Source organism: Struthio camelus, chromosome Z (genome assembly GCF_040807025.1).
Source record: "Struthio camelus isolate bStrCam1 chromosome Z, bStrCam1.hap1, whole genome shotgun sequence".
Taxonomy (NCBI): domain Eukaryota; kingdom Metazoa; phylum Chordata; class Aves; order Struthioniformes; family Struthionidae; genus Struthio; species Struthio camelus.
In genome coordinates, this window is record NC_090982.1 from 63,963,251 (window position 1) to 63,990,804 (window position 27,554).

At 40.7% G+C, this 27,554-nt stretch overlaps 1 protein-coding gene and 1 long non-coding RNA gene across 8 annotated transcripts; one reads left to right on the forward strand and one right to left on the reverse strand.

The window, feature by feature from the left end:
- The first annotated feature begins 120 nt into the window (after positions 1-120).
- LOC104152963 (uncharacterized) lies at positions 121-3,066 on the forward strand. The gene is made up of 2 exons (XR_696105.2): positions 121-578; positions 1,395-3,066. It is a non-coding gene; the product is annotated as an uncharacterized lncRNA (long non-coding RNA).
- Positions 2,458-27,336, reverse strand: LOC138064400 (cyclin-dependent kinase 7). Of its 7 annotated transcripts, none has more exons than XR_011137641.1 (13): positions 27,174-27,336; positions 26,652-26,711; positions 25,400-25,433; positions 23,519-23,586; positions 21,359-21,427; positions 19,624-19,734; positions 18,863-18,981; positions 17,656-17,755; positions 15,748-15,834; positions 14,333-14,482; positions 12,481-12,628; positions 4,366-4,501; positions 2,458-3,697 (listed from the first exon to the last, which is right to left on the reverse strand). XR_011137641.1 is itself a non-coding variant. In XM_068926704.1 (12 exons), exons 1-12 carry the CDS (start codon positions 27,231-27,233, stop codon positions 4,476-4,478), a joined length of 1,032 nt encoding a protein of 343 aa, XP_068782805.1. In that variant the 5' UTR covers positions 27,234-27,336; the 3' UTR covers positions 2,458-4,475. The 7 variants fall into 7 exon arrangements, 4 of the variants coding, with proteins under 4 accessions (XP_068782805.1, XP_068782806.1, XP_068782807.1 ...); XR_011137640.1 differs by having other exon boundaries at positions 2,458-3,919; XR_011137642.1 differs by adding an exon at positions 8,340-8,599 and having other exon boundaries at positions 2,458-4,501.
- Positions 27,337-27,554: the final 218 nt, after the last annotated feature.

A 27,554-nucleotide genomic window follows, 5' to 3' on the forward strand; every position in this document is an offset into this window, starting at 1 on the left:
TGCTGCTGCTGCTGCTGCTGCTGCTTCCCGGCCGGCACCTGCGGGGCCGGGGCCGGGGCCGGGGCCGGGGCCGGGGCCGGGGCCGGGGCCGGGGCCGGGGCCGGGGCCGGGGCCGGGCGGCCCCCGGGGCGAGGCGTCGGTGGGGCGGCCCGGGCGCCGCGCCGGGCGGGAGCGGAGGGTCTCGGCGCCGTCCTTAGCTGGGGGGCTGCGAGGGAGGACGGGGAGCGCCGCCCGGCAGGAAGCGGGGCTCGCTGGCCGTCTGACCTCGGCAAATACACGTTTAATACCGCCGTGAACCGAAGTCTGCCGCTCAGATTCCCGCTGCTTTGCTATGCCCTTAGACTGCTCGCGCCTGCAGGTAAAAACCGCGTTCGTTCAGATGCTGGCTTTGAGGGCTGTGCTTTCAAATAGGAGCGCTGAGATCTACCCCCGTTGTCTCCGAAATGTTTCGTCCAGCAACAATGTATAGGGATCAAATCTACTGTAACGGGCAGTGCTTGAGGATTTCTCAGCTTCCGGCATGATTTACTGGGTGACTTCTTTCTGTTGCAACCAAAGCAACCAATAGCATAAATAAGGTTGGTTGTTTTTTTTTTTTTTTTTTTTTGGAAAGACCTCCTTGGAAACCTCCTTGTCGGCTTTGTGGGTGTCCGTATATATGTTGTAATATTTAAGATAGCTCTTTAGAACTTTATTTCTAGTCTTAAAACGTCCCAGCTTTAGGAACTCCACGTGACTCTACTGCGTACAGACACACACAAGTAGGTACATGTACAAGAAAAGAATTAGTACGGATTGCAGGATTTACTGCATAAAACTTCCTTTTTTCTTTTATATGCAAACAAACATAAATTTGATGCTTTAAGAGGAAAAACACGTGCTTGCAGATCATATGATGAATCAGTATTACATAACTGGTAGTCTGTTGGGAACTGAAGAACCCAGAGTTACTATAAGGGTAGAGTTTATGAGAAGCGTATGTGTGCTTTATTTTTAATTGTGTTCTAACATCTGCATATACTCACTTGGAGACACGGTATTTACTGCTGATTAATTCTAACTGTCAGATTATTTAGCTGCAAAGGGCACCAGCTTGCAGGGATCCCAGCAAGGAGGACCAGCAGCAGCAGCCATAACTTCAGGTGAGGCCAAGTCAAGACCAGGGGTAGGAATCTAAGCACACAAATTTACACCTCCTTGCCCAAAGATAGGGGTAGAAGAGAAAGAACTGAACAACGTGAGGGAAAGCAAACAGGCTGTGGAAAACCTCTGATATCTTTTAACTTTGAAACCTAGTCAGGTTCTTGAAGCGTGTGGTTAAGACAGAGGAATGCAAACATCACGGAACAATGAGAAGTCAGCAAAACTATGTTCATTTCCTATTTCTGTTTCAGACTTCCTGTACAACCACCAGCAAGCTGACCAGTCAGGCTTTGTTCAATTTCCACATCTGTAAAATCAGCTCAAAACATGAAGGAGATTCTGAGTTTTATTTAAAAATAAAATTGTTGCAGTCATCTTTTTTGCAAGGAGAGCCTAGGACCTACGGATATAGCAGAAGAACACAAGTGGCTGTACCCCATGCCAGCCTATCAGGAGGTTTTAAGTGAGAAAAGAAAACTCCCTTCACGCAGTGCAGTGTTTTACTAGTTGAATCACCCTTCATGTTCTCAACAGTCGGGGCCCAGCTGTGTTCCAGACCAAATAATGACAAGAAAAGTCAGATGAGCTAATAGGAGCTGGGAAGGGAGACCAAGACTTGTCCAGATTAACGAAAGGATTCAAACCTATGTCATCTCAGTCTTAATGCAGCATCCCAGTGATATATGCTTATTTAGCAGTTTACATCTGGTGCCTAATCCAAAGTGTAAGCTCATCTCATTGCCCCTCCTTGCATTCCTACGCTAGCTTCGTGCTTTGTGTGACAGCAGTAAGCGTTCAGTGGGTGGGGAACATGAACTTCACAGCTCCGTGCAAGTCTGTTAATGCCAGCGCTAATAGCACTGACAGAAATAAATCCAGCCTCTGCACTGAAGAAAACAGTGGAGCTCTTTACAGGACTTTTCAATCAGTTGGTCAGAGCAGCCCGGGATGTACCTGGTGTTTTCAAAGGAAAAGCTCATCACCAGAGAGGCCTGAACTTCCCCCACTGTGCTTCTGGTAAGCATTAGGCAAGCTAATAGCTATGCAATGAGCAGACATTACCACATAAAAAGAAGTGTCACCGTAAAACTATCCACCTTTAGAATAAGGTTGGCTCCCATCAAGTAAATCGACAGATTCTGAGATCAGAAAGGGCTGTTGTGTTCCTCTCTTGCTTTATTGGCCAGAAATCTCCAGCCAGTAATTCCTGCCTCACGTTGTTCCTTTCGGCAGGGTAAAGAGTATCTCTGAAGAAACGCTAATTCTCATTTAGCGATGGGCGATCCATGGCATCAGTAAAGACAGACAAGGTGCTTTCGTGTATATATAGATTTTAAAAAATGTAATGAATCAGGACAGGAGAAAATAAACATGCGCCAACATATGCCGCACCTTTACATGCATCCACATTGCCCATTCTCAACTAATTTCTACATGGTTTATTGTACAAGAAGCAAAGACTCACTGTCCCTTCACTGTGAGAAGAACACAGTTATTACTACCTCTACAGAGTACTCGAAAGTCATGAGTGCTGAAGTAGAAAGCTTTTTGGCATAGCGTGGGGAAGTTGTAACTTACCAGGAACACCCAAAGACTACGTGCTTCCTCAGTACTCACATACTATGAACCAGCTCAGTGTATTTTATGCTAAGAATAGTAGGATGCTGCTCTGTGCACACCTTGTGAAATGCAGCAGCAATTTGGAATGATGCTCCCATTATACTGTGATTTCATGATTTTTTTCAGTATTTAAAGGAAAGAAATGTCAGTTTGTGCCAACTGCTGAAGAGAAGAGCACAAAAAAGCCTGCATCCAGGGAAAAGAGAAATATACTGCTTGGCTGTTTTTGCAGGAGAAATGACGTTTAGAAAATCTTTCCAAATGTAAACACAATCAGAAAGACAATAAAAACAGATTCTATTACATGTGGAGATGGTCCCATATATAGAGAGCAAATTTACACTTTATGCACCTATTAAAATACAACAAGATTTGAAATTGCTTTTTAAGTAAATGGATATTGCACTTGAGCCCAGCAATCCGACACCAGTCAAAAATGTGGTTATGGGAAGGAGGGGGAGTGCACGTGTGTGTTCTGGAAACCCCAGCTCAAATCCGAACTGGACCTCTTACACAGCTAATGACCTAACTGCTATGATGTTTGCTAGAATAGCAGTTTCCTGTGGAAGAGGCATTCCCGTTAAGGAGAGCCCCACCCAAGGGTGTGATCAGGTAGTAAAAATAATTTAACACCTAGGAGTTTTACTTTTGTGTGTGTGACTGCAAGGCCATTGCAGTCTCACAGTCTTGGTGGCTTCAGGCCATAATAAACTCATGAGCTCCTCTAATTTTTCTAAATATGCACCAGCACCTGGTGAATCAGGCAAGTTTCCTGGGGATTACAGACCACTTCTCTCCAAATCCTCCTCGGTAATCGACAGCTTCCAGAACCTCTGGAAATCTTCCAAAAGCCAGTGTATCTAGGAATCCTGCCAGGACCAGCCTCCACAGCACACAGCTGTAGACCTGACAAAAAGCAAGTGGGAGTAGCCCACTCAGATGCAAAGGTGACAGTTAGCAGCTGCAGCATCTCAGAGGTGTCTTAATGCCCGGCTTGGTGAGCAAAGCACAAGGGTGGGGGTATGGCTTATTTGGGGCGCGCACACCACATATAGGTAATTCCAGTATTTGCTAAGGGCACAAAGTCACCTGTTATTCTTTTAGCTCAGATTTCTTGGCTGTTGCACCTTATTTATTTGCATCTCCAGTTTTCAATCTGCTTAAAAAAACCAAAACAAAACACAAAAACAAAATTCAAGCATTACAATAGTAGCTCTAGAGTCCAATGAGACTTAGAAAAAAAAAACAATCTCAATTTTGTGCTGTCTTTTCACACTTAAGCTTTTAGGATTTACGCTTTCAAGCTGTCAGTCACCCTAGGAGCTGGAGACTACATCTCCCAGTGGCAGCTTTAGAAAAACATTAATCGGCTTGAGATCTATTAACACAGACTCATATTCCTTAGTATTTATTGCTACTGTAATTGCAAGGTCACCTTCAAGGTTGGGAGTGGGGGGAGTGCAGGAAAGCATATGAAGCAACTATCACAGCAAAGAGAGCACTGAATGATCTCCCAAAGGGAGGAAAGGGCTCAAAGGCAAACAAAGAGCAATCCGCAACTATAAATCTCTGAGATGGGGTGGGAATAGAGATTGTCAGTACCTGGGGGGCCAGATCTGCATGTGTAACTGGCCTTTCCAGAACATCAGGTTGGTCATTATGTAAATGGTGGTATCTTCCACTACATCTTAATTAGTGTTCTGTAATTCGCACTAATCATTTCTAGCTGGTAGTAGTTCTAAAAAAACATGAAAGGAAAAAAAAGATTATAAACTTAAGAACTGGTCAAAAGTGGCTACGTTCTGATCAAATGCAGTGTATTAAAGGGCTTGTTGAACTTGAAATAGATTATTGCATTTGAAACTTTTAGTGTTAAAAAGCCTGATATTTCAAGGCAAATTTGCTAAACAAACAAACAAAAAAAGCTTTTTTTGATATACTAAAGTAGTTGCTTAGTTCTTTTTTCACCCCAATGTTAATTCAAAGTGGATTAAAATCTGCATTGCTTATTAAGGAAATGTACCAACTAAAGCCTGTAAATTAGCATTTGAACTTCTGCAATTTTATGCCTTATAGATTAGAATAGATATCTACAGTAACATACAAAGGGAAAAACTATGGTGGCACTGCCCTTCTGCAGTGCCAAGATGCTGATGTGAGAAAACCACAGGAAGCTCCTGAAGGTATGGGTAAGTTTCAAGCAGCAAGAAAAAGACAGTTTTACTTTTGTCAACTTGGTAATAGATTTCTTTAGAAGTGGTAGGCTACAACCATTTGTTAACAGTCCGTTAATTTACTTTGACAATATGTTTCTTAAAAGAAAACCGGTATTCCCTCAAGGATTGCAAATCCACACAGGATGGCCTAAGCCTGCTTTGAAGGTACTGGCAATACCAGCCTGGCTCAAACTGGAGGATTCCCAGAAGCAAAGCACATAGTTCACATCCTGTTGTCAAAGTCAGTTTTGGGAAAACTGCCAGCATCTCTACTACCTACATGGCACAAATCTCTTGCAGTAGGCAACATGTGCTGTCTAATTGAGAGTGAAATGCCCCCTTCTTTTCCTCCTTTCCCTTCATACCCTTCTGTTCTCATCACAGCAAGGAACGTTGGGTTTAACAGATGTAAGGCTGTAGGCACAATATGAACTGACAGCACTATACAAGATAGGCCATCAGTGTTGTGGCTATCTACTGGCTACAGAGCAAGCCTCTTAGAAAATTCTCATCTAGAGCCTACCTGCCTGCTGATTTGACTCTTTGGAAGTAAAAGACAGAAACCCACCCAAGTAGTTTTATTTGAAAGAAACAGAGTTTCTGAAAAGGGATAAATGGAAGCTTTCTGAATAATTTGTCCACAAATGGGAAAATGATAATTAAAAAGACTAATTTAACATAGAGATGATATGAAAATAGTTTGACAGCATTAAAACCAAGATTTTATTTCAGCTTTATTTGGGGCAATTTGAAAAAGAAGAGTCAGTATTATGAGGTGAACAAAGTTTAGCCAAGTGATTTTGATTTGTCAGAGAAATGCAAGCTGAAGTTCTCAAGCTAGTGAGAACTGAGCTGCTTCCAAAGCCATCCTCCTCGGTGGGTTTTATAGAAGGGACAAATGTAATTCCCAGCAGCTCTTCAGGAAGAGAAGAATCATCAGAAGGTTTTCCTAGGCAGCGCTGTAGCTAGTGTGGTGAACCTTTAAACACAATTAAAAGAAAAGCCGTGATTTGGGGGCCAAAACCAGACTGAAATCACGCATGTCTCTTCCCCAGCCTCCCACATTATGGGGTATGAGCAAGATGTATGCCAAAACACAGCCTGCTGAGAGTCTTTGAAACATTCAGTTTGGCTCTTGAAGAAAAGTTTCTCTTCCTCAGCCAGACAACCTAAATCCAGACCTATCCCTATTTTATCTTGTCACTAAAGCCATTTGGAGAGAATACCTTACTTCAGACAAGGTTGACCAAGTTAAGTATAAAAATATAAGGCTGAACAAATGGAACGGAGGAATTCAGAGAAAAGCATGTTAAAATTATGTCTTCTTTTTAATAATTCTTCCCTTCTCTCTGAGAAGAAAATGAGTATTAAAAAACACAGATGAAGCCTGCAAATGAAATTGCAGAGAGCTGGAAAGCAATTGTTAAGTTGCAACACATGGAGCATGAATAACTCCACACTAGAAGAAACAGCAGAGCAGGAGTTAGGAGAATGATGCATCTGCAGCAAGTCCTGAGAACGAGAACAGCCACCAAATCCAAGAAAGAACACAGGTAAAAACAACTCTTTTCTCAGAAAGAACTGGCAGCGCTGGCTGGAGCGCTGACAGCATCAAGAACACAGCATGGATAAAGCCATACAACAGATACAAGGCAACAGCCGTATGATATAACTCAACCTGGTTCTGATTCTTCTTTGTTGGAAGAACATAAAGGCTACAGAGCTCACACAGTGTTGACACCCATCAAGAACCAGGCAGGCAAGATGAGGATGTGATGGCTAGCAGTCCTTGTTCTCTGTGCCACCACAAGCAATCCTGCTCTCTGTGAGAAAATGAAATCGGTTTTGTTTAAAATAGAGATCAACTCCTCTTTCTGTATTGTATGCTCTTGCAATGAGTTTTGCTACATTTGTAGTGGCCATACAGTGGAAGGAAGAAAAAAGGCTTAAGTTGTATAAGCAATAATATTATTACAATGAATAGAAGCTACGCAAATCCCAGTATCAGTAAATCTCAAGAGCCACCAAGTTTGCAAAGAGGGGTACTAACCTTTCAGGAGGAAACAGCAGCGATTCCTGACAAAAAGATAGCAAGGTCAGGGAAATTCTCTCAACCAGAGAGAGCAGGCATTTAGGTTGTGTTCCAGTTTGCACAGACGTACAAGATAGACCTGGGTTTGCAAAAGCATGCACATTGCAGGCTCAAGACTTGGCTTCTGTTCAGAAACACAACCACCAAGCAGATTACAGCAGCTGTATGGTCAAGGAGTTGTTGTGATACAAGACAGACTGTCAAAGCTGAAAGTATTATTAGCAGGGAATGAAGTCTGCAAGGTAAGCTAGTCACAAATCAAGGAGTATTAGATAATTAATTGCATCTGATCGCATATTAAGTTATAGCCACCAGAAGTCTGAGATACTCCTTTCAGAGTTCTGTCAGCCACCTAAATCACAAAAGCAAAGTGAACTACCAAAAGCCTGAAATTAAGAAGAGATACTGTGCTTATCCTTTTTCTGATTCTTCCTTACTCTATACGTACACATACTTTTATCTATGCAAAACATCACTATGGAGAACAAAACAGTTTTCGTCTCTGACATAGAAGGCTTCTTTCATGAACACAGCTGAAGCCGAGACCGACTAGATGAGTCACTGCATACACCCTCTGCCCCCAACCTGATGTAAAGTGCAGAGCGTGCCAAATGAATTGCTATGTGCAAGCTGGAAGATAGGATGGCTCCTGAACTTCTATGATACAGGAGAAATTGTAAGTTTCTTCTGTGGTAGACTCATGGCTGGAAGCATACAAGTCAGTAGCCTACATCACAAAACGCCTTAGGCTGTCTCACTTCAACCCCAATCTTATAGAGCACAATAATTTGCTCTCTGCATTCACAAATTAGGTTTACAAGAACTAACTCTCTTCCATACGCAGATTAACATATTTTTGAACACATGCCTGTGAGAAGTAGGACTTCAGTTCTCCTCTTAACCCTCCAGCCTGCACTCAGGATGCTGATGTTCAATTACATAGACAGCAAAAATCGCTATAATCAAAGTTATTTGATAAACATTTTTTCTACAGAGTCTATTAGATCTTAGTAGGAAATTTAAGTTTAATTTTCAATTCCCAGCAACAAATACACAGCACAGTAGGGTATTTGGTGTCTAGTAACTGTTCTCCCTCAAAAGGCCAATATACTTCACATTGGCTCAAGGTAGAAGGCAAATGAAGTATCACACAGGAGCAATAAGATCGTTACTCTTCCTCTGCAAGTCTCACTCTTCAGCCAAGACACTTGCCACGTTAGAAAACGGAACACAAAGTAGCTCACAGGCAGGAAATGACAATAGCTCACCAGGTGCCCCTGAGATCCACCGCACAACAGGGGTGGGCATGCAGTTAAACTGCATCAACAGCACCTACTGGCTTGTTTCTTTCCACTGCGGAAGTCTGGTTACCCAGCAGCCACTTTGCAGCGCAGCCAGCTTGGAAATCAGGCAAGAGAGCTGAGCCCAGCATCTGCACTATGAAATGCTCAACAGCCACAGGTTGACAGGGGGGCTGGTATAGTTTTCCCAGCTGATTCTCCCTCCATCCCTTATTGCAATCTTGAGGCTGTGAAGAAAACAGTATTTGTATGCTCTCAGATCACTTCTCCTGGAAGCCTGAAAAAAAACTTCACATTCAAACTATGTATTAAGACGTCTGCTGAGAGAGCATGTGCAAACTTGTTTGTTATTACACTGGCATGTTAACTGGAACAGAAAAGCATCCTGCCCTTCCTTTATAAGGATACGGTTTTTCCAACACCTATTATAGGCTGGCAGATGCTTGTGTGTACACTTAAGCTCCAGGTGAGAAGGCTGTATTTGCAGGTTTCCTCCTTAGGGTGGACATCTATACAGGTTAGCATGTCATTCAGTGTAAAGGCTCTGCTAAGTTAGTCTGTGTAAAATCTGTAGCCAGCAAGCAGTTTTGTCAGTTACTACCTCCAAGCATGAGTTTAAGTAATGAGACAGCAAATCAGAGAAAGGAATCTTGTTCTTTTCTTTAAAAACACTTTTATTCAAAAAACAAATAGGATTAATTAAATCTCAGATTCAGTAATGAAGTACTGAATTCACATTTTACACGTGAAAATACTACAAAATAACCATCCAGTGACTATTACAGCGTTTTTCAAAGGTTGGGACTCGGGTCATTTGTTCACTCATTTTCGTCCACCATCCACAGCAATCAAAAAATCAATTTTTTGGGTAATCCTGAAAAGTGTAAATTACATTGTTACCAAAGCAAAGGGGTTCAGTCCCCTCCTCCAGTTTTTGGTATTCATTTGATTCTAACGACTCAGTACTAACTGCTCTTTAAATCCATGTACTTTGAGCACTTAATGCTGTTTGGTGCAGCAGTACATGATACTATTTTCAATAAATCTGTGAAAGACTGCCAGAAACAAAGCCCACTTGCATTAGCATATCTACTCCATGTGAGTCCCAAATTCTCATACCTTTAAATGTTAACTGTGTTTGGATAGCTCTAAGTATTTCTCCTTGTGCGAAAAGCTAGCAAGTTCTTTCTACTTTTAAACCTGAAAAAGGCATTCTGAACTAGTCTAAGGCTTAACCTCCCCTCCTCCTACTATACATATACTCTTAGTGATTTTTCTTACATGATGTCACTGCCCAGCAATATGCTGTCTGCAAGAATTATAGCCTTTTTAGTCTCTGCATCACTCTTTAACACTCTCTTTGTTAGCATTAGCCGTAGAGATTATCAAGGCAACAGCAATTTTCTGCTTTTATTTTACCCTTGTCATCTCATTTCTTCACATGCTATTTATAAAGTAGGTAGAATTGAACATACCTGCCTTCTTGGTTGGATATGAAGTTTATTATGGAAGTATCCTGGTTTTGCCTGCCCTCTAAGCAGGAACCTCCTCTAAAGTACATTGCAGTTGAATCACACTCGCAAACATTTAATGAAAGCCCAAACAATACAAGTTCTGAACTTTACGTATGAATGGACTGAATTTTTTTCAGACCTGATTTTTTTTTCAGGCCAAGGTAGAACAGCCCTGAGATTACAGAGAATTCCTATCCTGTGTTAACTCAGGAATGAGTTTAACGCCATATCTTTTATATTCTGTTTCACCAACTAATGTCTCTGTAGAAATGCAGTTTAATAAGACTGGAAATTGGTGCCCTGGGGAAGGAGTGCTGCTTTTGATTAAGTGTCTTCCAGAAGTGGTAAGACAGACAGCAATGTCATCATAGCATCAGTGTCCCTGTATACCCCACTGATCAGAAATAAATGCTAACAGTAGTTAGAAACATATGCTTAATACTTTTCACAGGCAGTCATCCATCTAGTTATAGTCTTCCCTGACTGTAAACACTATTACCTCGGGCTGGTTTTTGAAAGGTGCAGCCTCTGCAGATTTAAATATGTGCAACACACCCCAGAGGCTACAGGATTTTGATCTGGTGGAAAAGCAGCTCGCATAAGGACTGCATAAATTCTCTCTCCTGGTGGCCACTCCCTGTTGCCAAGATTTTATAAGAGGGCGCACAGCAATAACCACTTCAGGCCATTCTGCTAAGTTCCAGAGTGCTACCTCAATAGAGCTGAGGGAAAGACAATACACTGTAAAGATTCTCTGCCATCCAGAAAATTTCTAGGGATGAATTTTTTTCTTTGGAATGTTTTTGTCACGTTTCAATAGCAATAAAATAAAAAATAACCTGTACTTCAATTTCTATTTGAACAAAGACTGTAGAACTGCTCTTCCATACCGAAAGCATGTTCAGAGGTTAAAAACCTTAGACAATAATGCCACGTAAGAAAGTTAAAGAAAGTCTAGGTAGCAGACTTGCTAGGTGTAACATTCGCTCTCTCCTTTTGTGTCCTTTAACATTGGAAGATCTACCTTTGAGACCCTCAGATTCTGTCAGCCTAGCTAATGCAATAACAGAACATAATGGATTTTTTTTTGACGTGCTTAAAGAAACGCTTGGAGGAAATGATAACTGCTTTGCATACTGATACTCAAAGGGTCTCAAGAACTAATGCTGACTTCCTAAATGCCTTACTTGTATCCCAATTCAAACCTCCTGGCAGTTAACACACAAGTCTGATTTCCCCTTGCTGAAGAGGAGACTCTGGGAAAGATATTCAACCAATTAGAGTTCCAATTCCAAAACAGGTCTGGAACCTCTAGAGCTTGTTGTCAAACCCAAAAGTTCAAGTGGTAACTTCTCAGAACTCGGCGAATTATTTCTTCCTCTTTCTTATCCTTTTGTTAACAAGCATGATTTTAGGGCATGGACTCCAAAACACTAATCAGGCTCTCTCATGGCACTGCAAAAGGAGCTAAAGAGCATAAACTGGTTTCCTAAGCTCTGATAACTTAACAAGCTACCACATGTCAGCTGACCCATAGTACTGAGGTAAAAGAGCATGCAAATAATCAACTGATTAAAAGTTCTAATCTGAATGAAAAGTTAAGCTACTGAGCTAATGTATTCTACCTGTCATTTGAGACAGACCAATAAAGGACAAGGTGACTAAACAGTAAGTTAAGTGCTAATATTTCTGCTGCATCTCTGAATTCAAGGAGAAACACACTTTCACAGAATCATCTACTTTCCAAAAGATTGTCACTCCTGTATCAAGAGTCACATTGGCAATAACAAAAAGCTGATGTTGACAGCTGCTATCTGGCATATCTCTTCTGCCAAGATGACCAACTCCAAGCTTAAGAACCAATGTTTGCCCCTCTACTAGCAAGTTTGACGAATGTCAAATACAGGTCTTGAGCCCTCAGCTGTTTTCTTACCATGAAGATATGGAGCACGTGCTACCATTTGGGGAAGGCTGGAAGCTCCATTTAGAAGTAAAAGCTAGGGAATAGGCTTCACTTTTAAAAAGGGCCAGAGAAACATGCCTAGATATACCTTACTCAGAGCTGCCTGAACAGTTAACTTGCTCAGTCTAGGAAAGATAGCAGGAATCTGACTTGTGAAATTGATTTACATTCTCCAATCCTTCATTGAAAATAAAAAATTACATCCCCCCCCCCTTCTAATTTTTTTTTTTTTTTGGTTTAAGTGATGGGAAGTTAAGCTATTTTCACCTCAGTAAGCTCTCCCATAGAAAAATTTGAAGCACCTAATAATTTACTCTTTACTTAAGTACATTAATTTACTACCACACCCCATTACAGAAATTAAAGAAATTAGACACTTTTCTTAACAAATAGTTTCCTAAGCGTCATAAAAGTGCCTTCTTTGTACCAAATCTGTTAGAACACACAAAAAAGTCATTTTCAGCCTATAATATTTATCCTAAAGTTTAAGCCATTAAAAGATTTCAACTGGTGCAGTGGACCAGGGATGCAGTCAATTCAGACAGTTTTTTTCCCTGAAACACTGCAAGTATCACATTCTTACTGAGTTTGTAGCTACCACTTTAAAATAGGTGAAACATTAAGATGTTACCTTGATCTATTCCTTCTGTTCTTTTCCTTTTTAAATTTAAAAGTGCATTTTGTTGCTCCTTTAGAGCTTCTGCAGGACAGTTGGGTCTTGGAAGCTGACTTCCGGGAGTTGGTCCTGGTCGGTTACTAAAATACTTCTGTTTCAATGCCTTAATGATAATGGAAGAAAGATAATCAAGTAATTAGTATAAGCATCTGAGCACCATACATAAAGAAGCTAACATGAAATGAAGCACTTGTAATGACTTCAAAACTACTTAGGTACTCTTGTACCTGAAGAAAGCCTTGAGGCAATTCAGGATTTCACGGCTACCATAGCACTTGGCTTGATTTGGAAGTCAAGAGATAATTGCGTACCATTATATTTATCTGACTTGTGCTCAGATATCTCAACAAAGCTCTAGACTCCGCTGCTGGAGGTCTTGCACAAACAGTTATGTTTCCAGCTTTTAAGAGTTTACATTCTGAATAGACAGATAAGACAGGAGGACAAAGGAGAAAAATAGGGAAAAAGAAAGATTAAAAGATCCTAAAGCACATATCCAAAGTCTTCATCAGATCCAGGACCAGAACATCATCTGTCTTGTTAGCTTGCAAGATGGGTCCTTCCCTAATGTTTCTTTAACTGTGCTGTTTCTACAGTGTAAACAGTAGGAAAAGCGTAGTCTGAAGCAGAGTAGAAGGCAAACACAAGTAAGCAGAGTTAGTCTCCTGAAGTGGAATTACATACGCTATCTCAAATTGTAGCAATTCCACAGCTTCCATAAACTGTAGTTAAGGAAAAGAGGCCCTAAGTAGTCCCTTAGGAAATCATTGCTCTGGCTTAGGCCAATTACATCATCTTCAATGCCAGCTATAAATCAAGCCAATACATCACAGTGCAAGTTCTTTCCTGCCTTAAGCTGTGGTGTTATCAATTAAAACACTAGAATAAACATGTATATTCAATATTCAAGTAACCACCCTATAATACGGCCTGTAAAATGACTTCATACATATGAACTAGTATACAAGGCATCTCAATGCATACCAAAACTAATTCATTGGAACTTATATTGAAAGTTCTGACCAGAAAATCCTGAATATACTCTGAAAAATTCCTTTAGTAAAAAGATACCTAACACACACACACACACACACACACAAATCCTCAGGACTGGAACCTAAACTGTCTAACAAGCAGTGAGGGAGTCTTGCCCTTAATGAGGCAGATCTGCTTTTTGCATGCTTCTGTAACAGTGGAAGATGACAGAACTATAGCTCTGAAACAGTCAACTGCTGCATCTTCCTCATAGCAGGAAAGCATATTCTGAACTAGAACTGAAACATTTTGCAAGATTTTAGTTCAAAGTCTTTCGTTTCTCCTCTCCAACAAGTAGTGAAATTGGAGTCAGTTTTACTTGAGTATAATAGAAATGAATATTCAGATCAGAAGGCTGGTTTAAATGACCACAAACTTCATGTAAAAAAAGGATCAAAGCAGTTTAAACCGAAAAGACGACTGGATGAATTAAGGACGACAAAATCTTAAAAACAAGGAATAAGATATGCCACGTTAAGCCTTAAGTTTAAAGCTTTACATAAGTGAACTCTGACTGTCAAACGAAACAACTGGCATGACCCATATGCCTTTTAGTTTCCTACCTTTGGACTACACTGGGAACGTAGATTCAGTCAGCATTGTTCATGCCTTTCAGAATTCTCTCTAATCAACACCTGCAACGTTTCTAGAATTTCACAGACAGAGCTATATGACATTTCATTTCTAAAATGGCTTACTAGCTTCAAAATCCATTTAGCTGATATTAACAGTAGGTTAATGAACGTTAGGACGTAATGCAAGTCTACTATACCTGAGTAGCTGTAACCCTAGCACAAGGATTAAATGTGAATAAGCCTTGCAGAAGATCAAGCAAATCATCACCAGCTGCACTGAAGATATGTTGAAGCAGCATTCCAGGGAAGGACTTAAACGTGACATAATCCGGAAGACTAGTCATTCCCTACAAAGACAAAAAGGGGACGTACATTTTTCACATTAAGAAAGAGTGCAGTTTTTCACAGGAAGTCACTTTGCATGGCTGTCTTCACAGCAGAAGCAAATTATCTTTCAAAGCACCCTGCTAATACTTGGTCACTGTAAAAAAGTAGGAATAGCAAGTCATAAAGACATATCTGCAATTGTTACAGTTGTTTTACACTTTATCTAAGTGATCTGTTCTTCCCTTGCTTCACTAGTGACCAATACAAAAGGAAAAACTGCTAATAAAGAAAGGAAGTATGAAAGAACTTTAGAGCGAGCGTGAACAAATGAAGTAACAGTAGCTTTAGCTTTTCTCTTGCTAGCTCAACATGGCAGAAGAAAAAGAAAAAATCCACACAAAGCCAACATGCATTTTCTCCAAGTCAGTAATATACTGCCCCCCTCCTCAGAATTAGCAGTTCATCATGAGTGTTTTCAGGTACTTCTGAAATCTAGAACTGTCGAACTTTTTATTTAGGATGGGGTGGGGGGAAGGAGTGAGAAAGGAAAATATGCCAAGCAGTCAACAAGAGATGAATCATATACTTTTTATCCCCTCCCTGCTCAGTTACCAGATCACTGCCATTGTCTTCATTCTGTTTGGATGTCTCCATCCAAACACTAGTATGCATTTTAAACCTAACAAGCAAAACAAAATATACACATTTTTGACTTCGCTGTTAAGTCTTCTATTATCTAGAAAATAAAGGTTTCAATTTTTGAAATGCATGGGTTTGCAAATTAACTTTAGAATCCATGATCTTTGTTGTAGTAGCATTCTCTTCTTTCCCACCTATATCTCGTCCCTCCCTCTCCCAAGAACACGGACAGGTCAAGCAAAAGAAAACTTCATGTGTTTCTTTTCGAATCCTGGCACAACACCACAGAATTGTTTCTGTTTTGATTAAAGCCTGTCAAGCTAAAGCAGATAAGTTGAACAAGCACATCAAGAACATTAAGCAACCACCAGTACTTCACACAGTGAGCCATGGGAAACCACAGAAACATGCAGAAGAGAAACCAAGCAGTTTTGTTATTGTTACCCAGTGCTAACAACACTGCCGTATTGATCAGAGATTTGCTAAGAGAAACTATAGATCTCAGCTGCTTATCCTCTACTTTGTGAGATCAGGCATCGGCCTTTTGATTCAAATATCTTGGTATGCCCTTTAATTTAATTTCAAAAGCTAAAATAGAGATATCTCAAGTAAAACTAATGTCAGTCTGTTAAACTAAAGGACTCACAGGCCACTGTTCTTCTGTTGGAGTGCCCAGTGTTTCAAATATCCTTGTCAGCTGATCAAGATCAGAGTCTCCTGGCAAAAAAGGAACCTGGAAGAAGGCAACAGCATTTTTGATTGAATTAACTTCTGTAGTTCAAGTCTAGAGAGCAATTTTGAACTCTTACTCATAATTCTATTATAGGCAAAACATCTTGGTAAACCAACTTCCCACAAAAAGGTACACTGAGCGTTCAGTGCTTTGCAGTAATGTCCAAATAGATTTTGCAGGTTTCCTGCAACCAGGCTTGATATCACTGACTTAATAGCATAGAACTAAATAAAAAATTAAATAACTGCAAAATTAATGTAGAATGACTAAACATGAGAGAGGAAAGAGTTTAAGTATGCAGAGCTGCCAGTTTAAAACTCTGTCAGTCACAGTGATCTTTCTGACATCTGCTACCTGAAGGTAGGTTTTATATTTGAAACATTGCAAGTGAGTTGCGGTTGGATTATAAAAGTGGTAATTGGACCGATGGGATGAGATTACAACATGAGGTCAGGTACCAACTCATTATGTTAGAAACTGCCTAACCAGTGTCATGTCTAGTTTAAACTAGGCAGACAGCAGAAAAAAGGGGATATTTGTCCAGTTTAAATTGTAGTTTGTGCATCGGGCATACAATGCAAAACAAAAGGGACTTTGAACAGAAGTGACTTTAGGAAGAATCAGAGGCAGTATTGAACAGATTAGCATAGGAAGAGCGTAATGAACATCCCTAACGGGCATCGTGACTAAATTTTGATATGATGAAAGCTACTTGAACCTCAAGTGCTTTTGTAAAGCTCCCTGATGAGGGCTGTGAATTGTAGCACATTTTCTGCTTTGGAAAAAATCTGAAATCAACAAATTCAGCTATTTCTCATTTCCTTTCCTGACTTTCCTTGAGCTTACCCAACTTTTACCCAAGGTCTAATGCCCTACTTGTATACACATTACTAGCACTGCTTAAACAACCCCTGTACATTTCCATTTCTGAATCACCATCTGAATTGTACGAGCATACGTGTTTGGGTGACAAACCAAAAAAGGAAAAAGTTTTTTTTCAAGATATTGTCAGCCAGACCAGTTCCCCAGTTCCACATAGCCTGTGGGATAGTATATATCATATCTTCCAGGAGTAAACAGATTCGGCTCGATTTCTGCCTGGTACTTCAAATGTTTGTGTGGGTATCTTATCCTTTTAGCTGTATCCATACACTGTATCCATCCTCCACTCCCCACCCCCTATTTTCATGTCTTCTCCAAAGAGCCACATAATAAATGGCTTACTTCAGTAAAACATACTTAAGGACTATTACATCTGTAGACCTTACTTGGGAATGACCATTGTAATGGAAAGCTTGATGTTAGCCTTCAGCTTTATTCTAGTAGTGCCAGGTAAGCACAGGCAGAATATCAGCCCATCCCTCATTCATTACAAATCACCCACTCTTCATGTATCCCTTATACTTATTCCCAGGTATTGGGAACAACGTATAAGCGACAGAGTGTGCATGCACCTATGGCATCGGATTTCTAGGAGGGTGACAAACGAAAGTTGATGGGAAGCTATGTGAAAGGATAACACTCACAGGACTGGAAGAGCTGTCTACTCTAAGTCCTGCCTTGGGGGAAGGTCAGTAAACAGCTTGTTGCAATTGTTTGCCTAGCTGTTCCTGAAGACTTCCACTGACTGCAACAGTTATGGAACCTCAGTCTACTCCAAAACTTCATTTTCCTTACAGTTAGCAAGTTTTAGGAAAATTTCCCCCTTTTTCTTTTCCTAGGAAGTAGCCTAACTTCCTTTTGCTGCTACTGAAGACCACATGTGAGAACGGCATTACCCTGAAGAAGAACAAATACATATGCTTGCATTTAAAGACTTACCCGGAGGAGTAATTCAGCTAAAATACAACCAACAGCCCACATATCAACACCTACACCATACATTCTAGCACCAAACAATAGCTCTGGGGCTCGGTACCACCTGCAAAGAAAAATCATCTTAGGAAAAGTGACCTTTTTGCTGATGTCAAGCGCTGTGTGTTGCAGCTATACCAGAACTAAAAAACGGATACTGCTCCTGGCCTGTGTATTTTTCAGGCACTGAAACTGAAGACCTATTATCTACCCTAAAAAGAGTTTTGTTCAAGGAAGATTGAATAAAATTGTGCTTTCTTCACCAAAGGATCAAGTGTAAGCACAACTATAATCAACTATAATTTCAGCTGAGCTGATTATTAAGCAACTGTACTGCAGATGTGCAAAAGAAAAATACTTAACAAGTAACTGGTTTGCATGCTATAAAGCAAAAAAAAAAAGTGTTCAAAAAATGAAACTTTAGTTAAAAGCTGATTTCCTTCCAACTTTCAAAAAATCTCAATAGCAACACACCTCAGGGTAGAGGTTAGTTCCGTGCAAAAATGAATCTTGACAACAATTATTTAGAGCAGCTACTTCCACTAAGAACAATCAAATTTAACACAAAGAGGTGATGCCTACTGTATGTGAAACTACTCTTTCATTTCCACCTATTTGGATAAACGTGTAAAGAAACCCAACTTTGAATAGCATTAGCATTACAGCAGACAAAAGGTAATCTCTTGCATATTCTACACTCCTCTGCTTTTTAAAAGAGTATGTTCCTTGAATAAACATGCCATAAATAACATAAATAAAAATGTGTGAATGAACTCAAGCTTTTGATGAGGTGTCTTGTCTCATAATCATTATGTGACTAACCTACAAACAAGATTCTAGGTCTCATGATTAACAGAAAGTAAAAGTTGCCTTGCTCTGAACGTTAGGCTTATAGGCAGCTACATACTATTTTTACATTTCAAGAGAAAACCCTACCATACAATAACCTCATAGATACATACTCTACTTGTTCTTACAAAGGCTTTGCCAAATAGCACTTTCTTGTGTTGTACGTTATGAGGTTCTCACCACTACGGCCACGTCACACGAGACGTGATCAAAACTAGGCTAGATATCAAAACTGCACATGCTAATTTAATAAGATATGTTTGAAGAGGCAATACAAAACAGCTACACAATCAATACCTAGGAACAAAAGTAGAATACTTCTTACCTTGTTACTACTTGGTGCGTATAGACTCTATTTGGACTTCCAAAAGATTTTGCCAAGCCAAAGTCAGCCAATTTTAAAACCCCATTTTCATCCAACAACAAATTATTGGGTTTTAGATCCTATCAATACAGAAAGTAAAGAATTAATTATTTTACTATTGATAAGAATAGGCAAATAATGATCCCTCCAGCGGGTTTGCAGTAACAGTATTCCAAAAGGCAGGCTTCTGATTCTGTCATAAATTGACACGGGGCAGGGAAGGGAATCAAATATTTAATCATACATGAAAATCAGTCAGACTGAAAATCAGCTATTTAATATTGATTAAATATCAATATTTTGATATTTAAACTGCAGAGATTTAAAAAGGTTGCCTTCAGATTGGTTTTAGCTTTGCTGGAGGAAGAATAGTTCTGTATTACTGCATAGTTGCCAAATGAATAATAAAAAGATCTTGATAATTTTTCAAATAATTGTAGTACAAATCACAGAACTGGTACAGGTCAATACAGTAACAGCGCTAATCAAAGTCATCTAATTTTAGATCCTTTATACGAATATATGTCTAAAGGATAATCGCATCAATAATTGTTAAAAGTTTCTGGTATTGTCACTGTCTCTCCATAACAGCGAGCACTAGAGCTTATGGACTAAAAACATATGAACTTCAAAACGAGTGCTGTTAGATTTTAGACTCAAAATCTGTTGAATGTCACAATTTTGTTACAGGCATAAAGGCTCTCAGTTTAGCACATGCTTACCCTGTGTAGAATCCAGTGCTGATGTAAATATTCTAGTCCTTGAAGCGTCATCAGCATATATGCTTTGATGTGAGACTGTGTCAACACAATACTAGTATCCTTTATAATAACCTGTAAAGTATTAAATTGATACTAAAGCTTATTGTGCAAAATTATATTACTCTGCTTCTTTCAACTCAAGTTATTTTATCCTTTAAGTCAAAGTTTGAATTGAAAACCATGTATTCTCTATTTGCACCATTTCTCCAGAAAAACCGATCTATTCCGAAGATCAGAAATTGAAATGGGTAGTCCAGTTATGCAAGGTTCACGTAGGCTAACTGGCAATCAAGAAAATGGGACAGAAATACAGCCATGTTGTGAAAGTTTGGATATTAGCCTGGAACTGAAATGAAATCATAAACTTGCATACTTAAAAAGGACTATTTCTTCAAGTTTACCGACAAATTTATGTTCCTACTTCTTTCCTTGTATAGCTTAAGCATCTAATCTCCGCAAATGCAATGGTTCCCTCTTCTATTCCAAGACAACTGAGAGATACGCTCACACTACTATATTTTAACAAGCCTAGATAAATTGTCAACATTCATTGATTTTGACCTTAAAATTCTATGTAAACATCCTATTTTAAAATGTTCTCTACACTACTCCAAGACACTCTTGTTAGTATTGTTTTGCAGTTGCATAGTAGCTTTTCCCAAGCTTTAAGTTGTTTGAGATTTATAAAACAGTTATTTGAGACTATACAAAGAGTTTCATGTATGCTGCCAGTCACAACAGACTGTGGTCCCAAACGGTGGCCTTTGAGTGATACCATAACGCAAGCAAGCGCTCTGCGTAACACAGCATCATGTAGTACAAAGCACTTTACTCCTCTTTGTAACTGTATTTTCCTTAGTTCTAAATGTTGCAGTTACTAATCAAACAGAATTAATCCTTTTGCAAGTCTACTCAGTAATGTAGCTTTTATTAGCAAAAACTTGTTTTGTGATCTAACTTTTCCAGTCTTGCCATCCTCTGGTTTCAGTGAACCTGTCAACATTTTCTTTTAATATTTTATATGCTAGCCCCAGTGCTTAATGCCTATGTGTAATGGGCTAGCTTAACAACTACTTTTATTTCAGTCCAGAGTATGGATAATATGTGCATATCTGACTTGAAATGTCATCTAGGCCAGTCTTCCAGAACGAAGAACCTTATATCAAAATATCCAATACAACGACTTCTGCAAAGACAAACTATCTTAAGATCTTTAAGAATGAAACATCAGTAAAATTCAGACATTCAAATACCTACTGCTTTTACATTTAGAAGAATGTTCAGTTGTGTGTGATTTTAGTTTCAGCTCACCATTCAGTGTACTTTAATATCACGCTTACATGAACATGTTTTATGCTAGTATGCTAAGAAAGTGTACCTTCAGATCCTGGTCTACGACTGAGGGTCTGTGTTACGACTGAAGTCCCAAAGAACTACCATTGTGAAGGCAGCATAATCTGTTTCTTGAGAAGATCATGTTGACACCAGGTATTTAAAAGTATTATCAGCTGAGAACTCATGAAAATTGTCAAACTATTTTTAAGGCATGATCTTAATCAACTTCATAACGAAAAGCGTTCTTTTAACGTGGGCAAACGTAAGTCTGTCAAAGTAAGATGCCTCAACTATTTTCAGAAAGCGTTTGAAGACACTGAAATCACAGACATCTTACAAGACATAAGAGACGCAATCTTACCTCTAGATCTGTTTCCATAAAATCAAACACCAAACTAATATTCGATTTGTGTCCAAATGCATCTAGAAGCTGGAAAATAACATCCATCATGATGGAACATACACTCTAATACTTCCAGTTTTCTAAAACTCTACACCACTTTAATCTACGTGTAGATTTTCAGGTTGCTGGGGTGTATGAGGAAAGAGGGGCAGGGACAAGGACGTGGCTACCTATGGGGAAGAACCGATAATTAGAGGACAGTATGGGAATTTGATATCTCAGTTTTGTCTTGACTGTGACTTTTTCTCTTATGCAACTCTTGAGAAAGTGTATTGTGTTTCAGTTTCTCCACTTGCAACATGACAATTTGTACTCAGTTTACCTTAACTCAGTCTCCAAAAAAATCCTATTAAGTATGGTAATAACATTTTACAACTGCCCCTCCTTCCACCTGTGATTTTTTTTTTTAAAGCTGGAGTTAGAAACTTTTAAAACAGGATTAACTTCACCATGCTAACTACAACAAATATTCTAATGCATATCTTGCCCTCTATCCAAGCTCATCTGCTCTACCAACTTCCTACTTGCTTCTTTAAAGAGGACTAAGTTTTCTCACAGATTCAGCTTTACATATGTTTTCTCTGCAAGCATGCAGTATTCAGAAGTCCTAAGCGTTGGGCTTGCCAGCTACCTTTCAAAGATACTCTTAGGCATGCAGTCATCTTTGTAGCAAGCTTTCAAGGATAGGCAAAGCTCTTTAGAGAATATCCAAATAATCCTTTCTTAAGCAGTGTAAAGATAGAATCCATCTTTAATTTAAGATAATATAGTTGTGATGCTGAGCAAGAGCAGCACGTCATCTAGCCTGGTATTCTACCTCTGAGATCAGGAAGGGAGATCCTCCTTGGTGAGGCTCATCCTTTATACTCTTAGTATGACAGCCCATGTGATTCACCCAAACGCAAAATACTTGTCTGTGCAGCTTATACTAGCGAGGGCCAGTGTTCATGCTCTCCCTCTGCAGAAACCATGGCAGCAGGAGATGCTTTGCAGATGAGCATACAGGCTTGGCTGTTTTTTGCAGTTCACGCTTCTTATACTCCAACATCCACAACCATTGTATCAGGGCTGCTAAGAACATATACACTTCACTATTGCCTTTAGTACCTGCTTATGGACCTGCTGATCATGAATTTGTCTAATTCCTTTTTGAACCTGCTGATGCTATCTGCTTCCACAACCACCTGTGGCAATAAATTTGAGAAGTTCACTACATATGGTGTAAAGTAGTATTTTTTTTTAATGGATTTAAAACTATTATCTTCAATGGATGTCCCTTATTATTTTGCAAATAATACTTCTGCACCCACCTGACCTACCACCTCAGTTTTGTAGACTTCCCCACTCCGAGCCTTCTCCTCTCCAGAGTAAGGCATTCCAGACTTTTCCTAAAGGAGCTGCTCTATCCCTTTTCCATTTCAGTTGTCCTTCTCTGCACAATCTCTAATTTAGACAGCTCAAGCAATCACTTTGAAAGTAAGTCTACAGCCCAGAAGAGCCTCCTATCTCCAGGCTGAAGAGTCAATAAAATATCTGGACAAATTCTTATTTGGTCTAACACTTATTGCAAAAGCTTCAAATTATCTACATTAGCAAATTTTAAAATATTTCTGGCTCCAGGTAAGTATTTGTAGCAGTAAGTCAAACTAAAATGCAACTGAAAGGACACAAGTACTGCTCCTGCCCACAGAGATTTTAAGTATTAGCATTAAAACCTAGTAAGCCACATGAACCCCACTTTGCCATTGCGTCTGAAAGCCTGCTTTTAGCAGTTACCAGAGCCACATGAAGCAAATTATCAGGTAAATGCAGCACTGCACTCATTTGCGTGCCTACCAGAGAGATGTAAAATCCAGTGATCTAAATTTCCACAGTCCCCCTCGTTATTATCTTTCATTTAGTAAAGAGTAGAAAGATTTCAAAAGAAGAAAGCTTGTATTTATTACTGAAATTGGTCCTTTGCAGTAACAATTCTTTTATTCCCTTTATGGACTTGAGAAACAGCAAAAATAAAAATTAAGAAGCATTATTACGACCCAATGAATTCTAAATTTCAATGAGAAACTGCACAAATAGTACGAAAGGACCGATTCTAGAAGTAGTATTCATTTTACTTACACCAATAATATTTGGATGGCTTAGCTCCTGTAACAACTTTATCTCTCTGAGGGCTGTTCTGTTGATTCCTATGTTGAAAGGAAAATGACAGAGAGGGAACAAAAATTAAAAGCTTTGTTTAAACTCCAACCAATAAAGCTCTTATTCTGTGATTCGCTATTAAAATCTACTTCCTCTCTGCTCAAAAACGGATTTCAGTTTGTGACTCGTCAAGTACATTGCTGCAGGCTACAAGTGGATGTACACTTCTTCCACAGCAAGTAAGTTATACACCATAGCAGTGAGAAGATTTACATTATGAAGCTACATATGCCCCCTTTCGGCAAAAAGGGGAAGTTTTAGCACAAGTCTAGAAAAATTGCCTTTAATTTACAGGTTACAGTAAGCTTAAGTTTTGTTTTAAAGAAAAAGTACCTCTTGCAAATATCAGTTCCTCAAAGCGTTTCATTTCCAGGGGAACGCAAAATGACAAGCCTCATAAAAATCTCTCTTTTCTTTTTAAACTAGCATTATTTAATAAGGTACACTGTGCTCTTGTGTTGTGTCATAGAAGTACAGTGGCCTACACCTGCTCAGGCTAGCTCAAATCCTGTAACAGCTGGGTTTTATAAAGAGGAGACTGGGAGGTACATTTTGGCAGTCACACTGCACTGCATCAAACCATGATTACTGCAGGGTAACAATTCCTTCTTCAAAGATGCTAGTATGTGTGGCTCTTACAAACATCTGATTGGCAAACGAGCACTGCTGTGGTATGCTGTGCAAGAAGAGTTTCAGCTATGCATGAGCTGAACAGCAGCAGACCTGTTCTCCCAAACTTTGGACCTGATTCAACATGTCAGACTGTACCACAGTTTTAGGCAAAGCTACGTGGATTACTCTACTCTCCTGCTTTGCCTATTTTAGAATCAAGCAGACAATGTTTGCTTTGAGGAAGGCAAGCCCCAAGATTCAGAAAGGATGCCATGTATGCCATGTCCCCGAAGGACATCAGCCCACTGCAGACCAGGTGAATCATGACTCTGTGGCAGTCAGCCCAACTGGGACATTCTGGGATTGGCACTCGATTTCTCTTTAGGAATTCTTCCCCAAGGATGGAATGGAAAAGCCGATCAACAAAACGTTTCACTGGAAAGCAGGCAACCTGATGCAGGATCTGTGAAGGACAACACCCTGGACACACACAAAATTCTACCACACCGCACAGGCGGTGAGAGAAGACCAAGAGTAGTGGTTTTCACTTACTATATCCTCACCTAAAAAGCATGTGGGTGGTCAGAACACCTGATCGAAAGAGACTGCTCTATGAACCTGATTTTCAGCACAAAACAACAAACAAATCCACACACAGTCAAGAGTTTAATATCTTTTTATTAACTTTTGTCTCAGCATAAATCACAAAAAAACCCACAAATGAAACATCTGAAAACAGATAAACGCTCTCACCTGTCATACACATTTAAGGTAAAAAGACATACAAACGCAGAAAGTTATTCTAAACTCAGTGATGTATATTAGTTTATTTAGCCACGATTTTGAAATGGCTAATGAATAATGAAATCATTATTTCGCACTACTCTATTCATATTTGTATTTCTCTTAAATTGAGGAGTCGGCCAGTTACGCCTTCACATTTAGACATATACTATGTATGCAGATATTTCGGCTGCTTTTTTTGTTCCTCCAGGTTAAGAGGCAAACCTTGATTACGACATTGTGGGAAAACAAAACGACATGGAATTAAAGCCTAACGCTAAAAGAGTTGAGCTCATTTTCTCAGCCAAGTTATGGTGTGGGAAATTAAACACCAATTTACAGAAACAAAGTAAACAAGGCACAAGTTATGCAGTATGAATTTGTTAAAAAAAAGTAATAACTTACCATCTTTAGCTTCTGATCTATGTCCAAGTTTAATCTAAAGAGAAATAAGTTTCACATTATCTATGGTTGAGCGATGTGCCCCGACAGTGGATAAATTCCTTAACGTTACTCCTCTAAGACAGAATGAGTTTTAGTACCATAAAGTGCTTAGCCAGCTAAATTTATGTATTTATTTATAGAGAGAATGGATTCCACAGCATTAGCTTTTATCCAAGTTTAAAACATTCATGATGGCTGAAAAGGGACATAATGCAAACTGGCAGCATAGGATGTTTTGTAATCACAAAGCTAAATTACACCACTGACAAGCTTCTTCCCAGGGAAAAATGAGGTTGAAGTAATTGATAGTATTGTTAAAATGACTTTAAGTCAGCCTAAGCTTACAGTCTATGCTGATTTCACCTGAATGATGATGTCAATGATTCTGCTGCCTGACGTTTAAGTCCAGAATCCCTCACTGATTTTCATAGAGTTGTATCAACTGAAAATATATTTCCGCGCAAACAAGGATGCTTTTCACAGCAGTTACTAGCAGCAGCAACCTTACAGGAACAATGAGAGAATACTAAAATGGATCAGTATACCAAACAAAATTACCATGTTACTGGTCTAGATCAATTGCCTAAGTAAAGCTAGGTTCTTTTACTAAAAAAGCACTGTCAAGTACATATTTCCTCCTTCACAAAGTAGAAGCAACCACTTGTTTTCAATACAACAACTTACCGCAATGTCTTCAGATAGTATGAAGTGAAACAACTTATGACAGCATAAACACGTTTTCATCAATTGTGTTCACACAGTTAAGCTGCAGACTTAAGAATGCTTTTGTCAGCATTTCCTTCACCAACAGTTCCAAAGAGCTTATTCAGAAGTAACACACTCGGATTGAAGGAAGAGACAGCAAGAGGAAGGACTGAAACTGCAAGTCATCATCAAGGACTAATAAAACCTAAAGTGTGAAAGTGTGTGTATTTTTAAAGATATAGACGCATTTACCAAAAAAATTAAATTTCAAGCTGCAGACCAAATACTCCTTAAGAAACTCAGAAACGTAGCATGACTGAAGCTACTCATTCTTCTTGGAGCAAGGAGTAAGAGAGACAACTGATTTGGACCACTTAATTAAAATGATTTATGATTAAGAATTAAAGCTCTCCTGCTACCCATTAAACCGGCCCCAAAAAAAATCCTTAGGCAGGGCAAGAGCAAAGAGACACTCGATCACACAAAGGGAAAGCATTTTGACACTCACCTTTTTAATAGCCACAATTTGGTTGGTGTTCTTATCCCTTGCTTTATAGACAGTAGCAAACTAAGGGGGGAAAAAACAAAAAAAAAAAAAAAAGAGAGCGCCCTGCATGATCACAGCAGCAGGGCTGACCGCAAGCAATCACCAGCGCCACGTGCGGCCTTGCCGCCAGCTCGGAGACCGCCGCGGCAGGCGCGGCCCCCACGCCCGGTGACCCCCCGGGGCGGCCGAGACACGGCGGGGGGGGACGGGACGAGCGGCCGCCCCCGCACGAGGCCAGCCCGGAGCTCGGCGCTGCCGCCCTCTCCCCCGCTGCCTGCGCCTCGCGGCCGGGCCCCGCCGGTGCCCCGGCGGCGCGGGGGGCGGCCCAGCGCCAGCCTCCCCGGGCAGGCGGGCAGCCGCCGGGCTGAGGGCGGCGGCGGCGCCGCCGCGAACGCGCGCCGCTGCCGCCGCCGCCGCCGCCGCCGCGGGGGCCCCTCGCGCAACGGCCGCTCCGCCGCCCCCGAGGCCCCAACGGCCGCTCACCTGCCCCTCCCCCAGGAAGTCGAGCTTCTCGTAGCGCTTGGCGCGCGCCCGCGCGTCCATCGCCGCCGCCGCCGCCGCCGCCGCCGGGCGGGGGGGGAAGGGGAGGGGGCAGGCCGAGACCCCGGCCACAGGACCGCTCCTCCACCAGCGCCGGGCCGCCCGCCGCTTCCGGCCCGGCGGCGAGCCCCGCCCCGGCGCCGCCCATGGCAACCGCCGGCGTCACCGCGGCCCTCGCCACCCCGCCGCGCCCCGCCTCTCCTCTCCTCTCCTCCCGCGAGAGCCGCGGCCGCTGCCCGGGCGGGGGCTGTTGGGGCGGCGGGAGGGGAGGGGAGGGGAGGGGAAGCGCCGCTGCCGCTGCCGCTGTTGGCGGCCCGGGCGCGG

What these genes read in the sequence shown, in the direction of transcription:
- LOC138064400 (XM_068926704.1), bottom strand. Translation starts at nt 27,233, where the DNA reads ATGGACGCGCGGGCGCGCGCCAAGCGCTACGAGAAGCTCGACTTCCTG. An exon ending in ACTTCCTGGGGGAGGGGCAG is followed by an intron (nt 26,712 to 27,173) that starts GTGAGCGGCCGT and finishes TTCCCCCCTTAG; the next exon opens with TTTGCTACTGTCTATAAAGC. An exon ending in AAATTGTGGCTATTAAAAAG is followed by an intron (nt 25,434 to 26,651) that starts GTGAGTGTCAAA and finishes ATTTCTCTTTAG; the next exon opens with ATTAAACTTGGACATAGATC.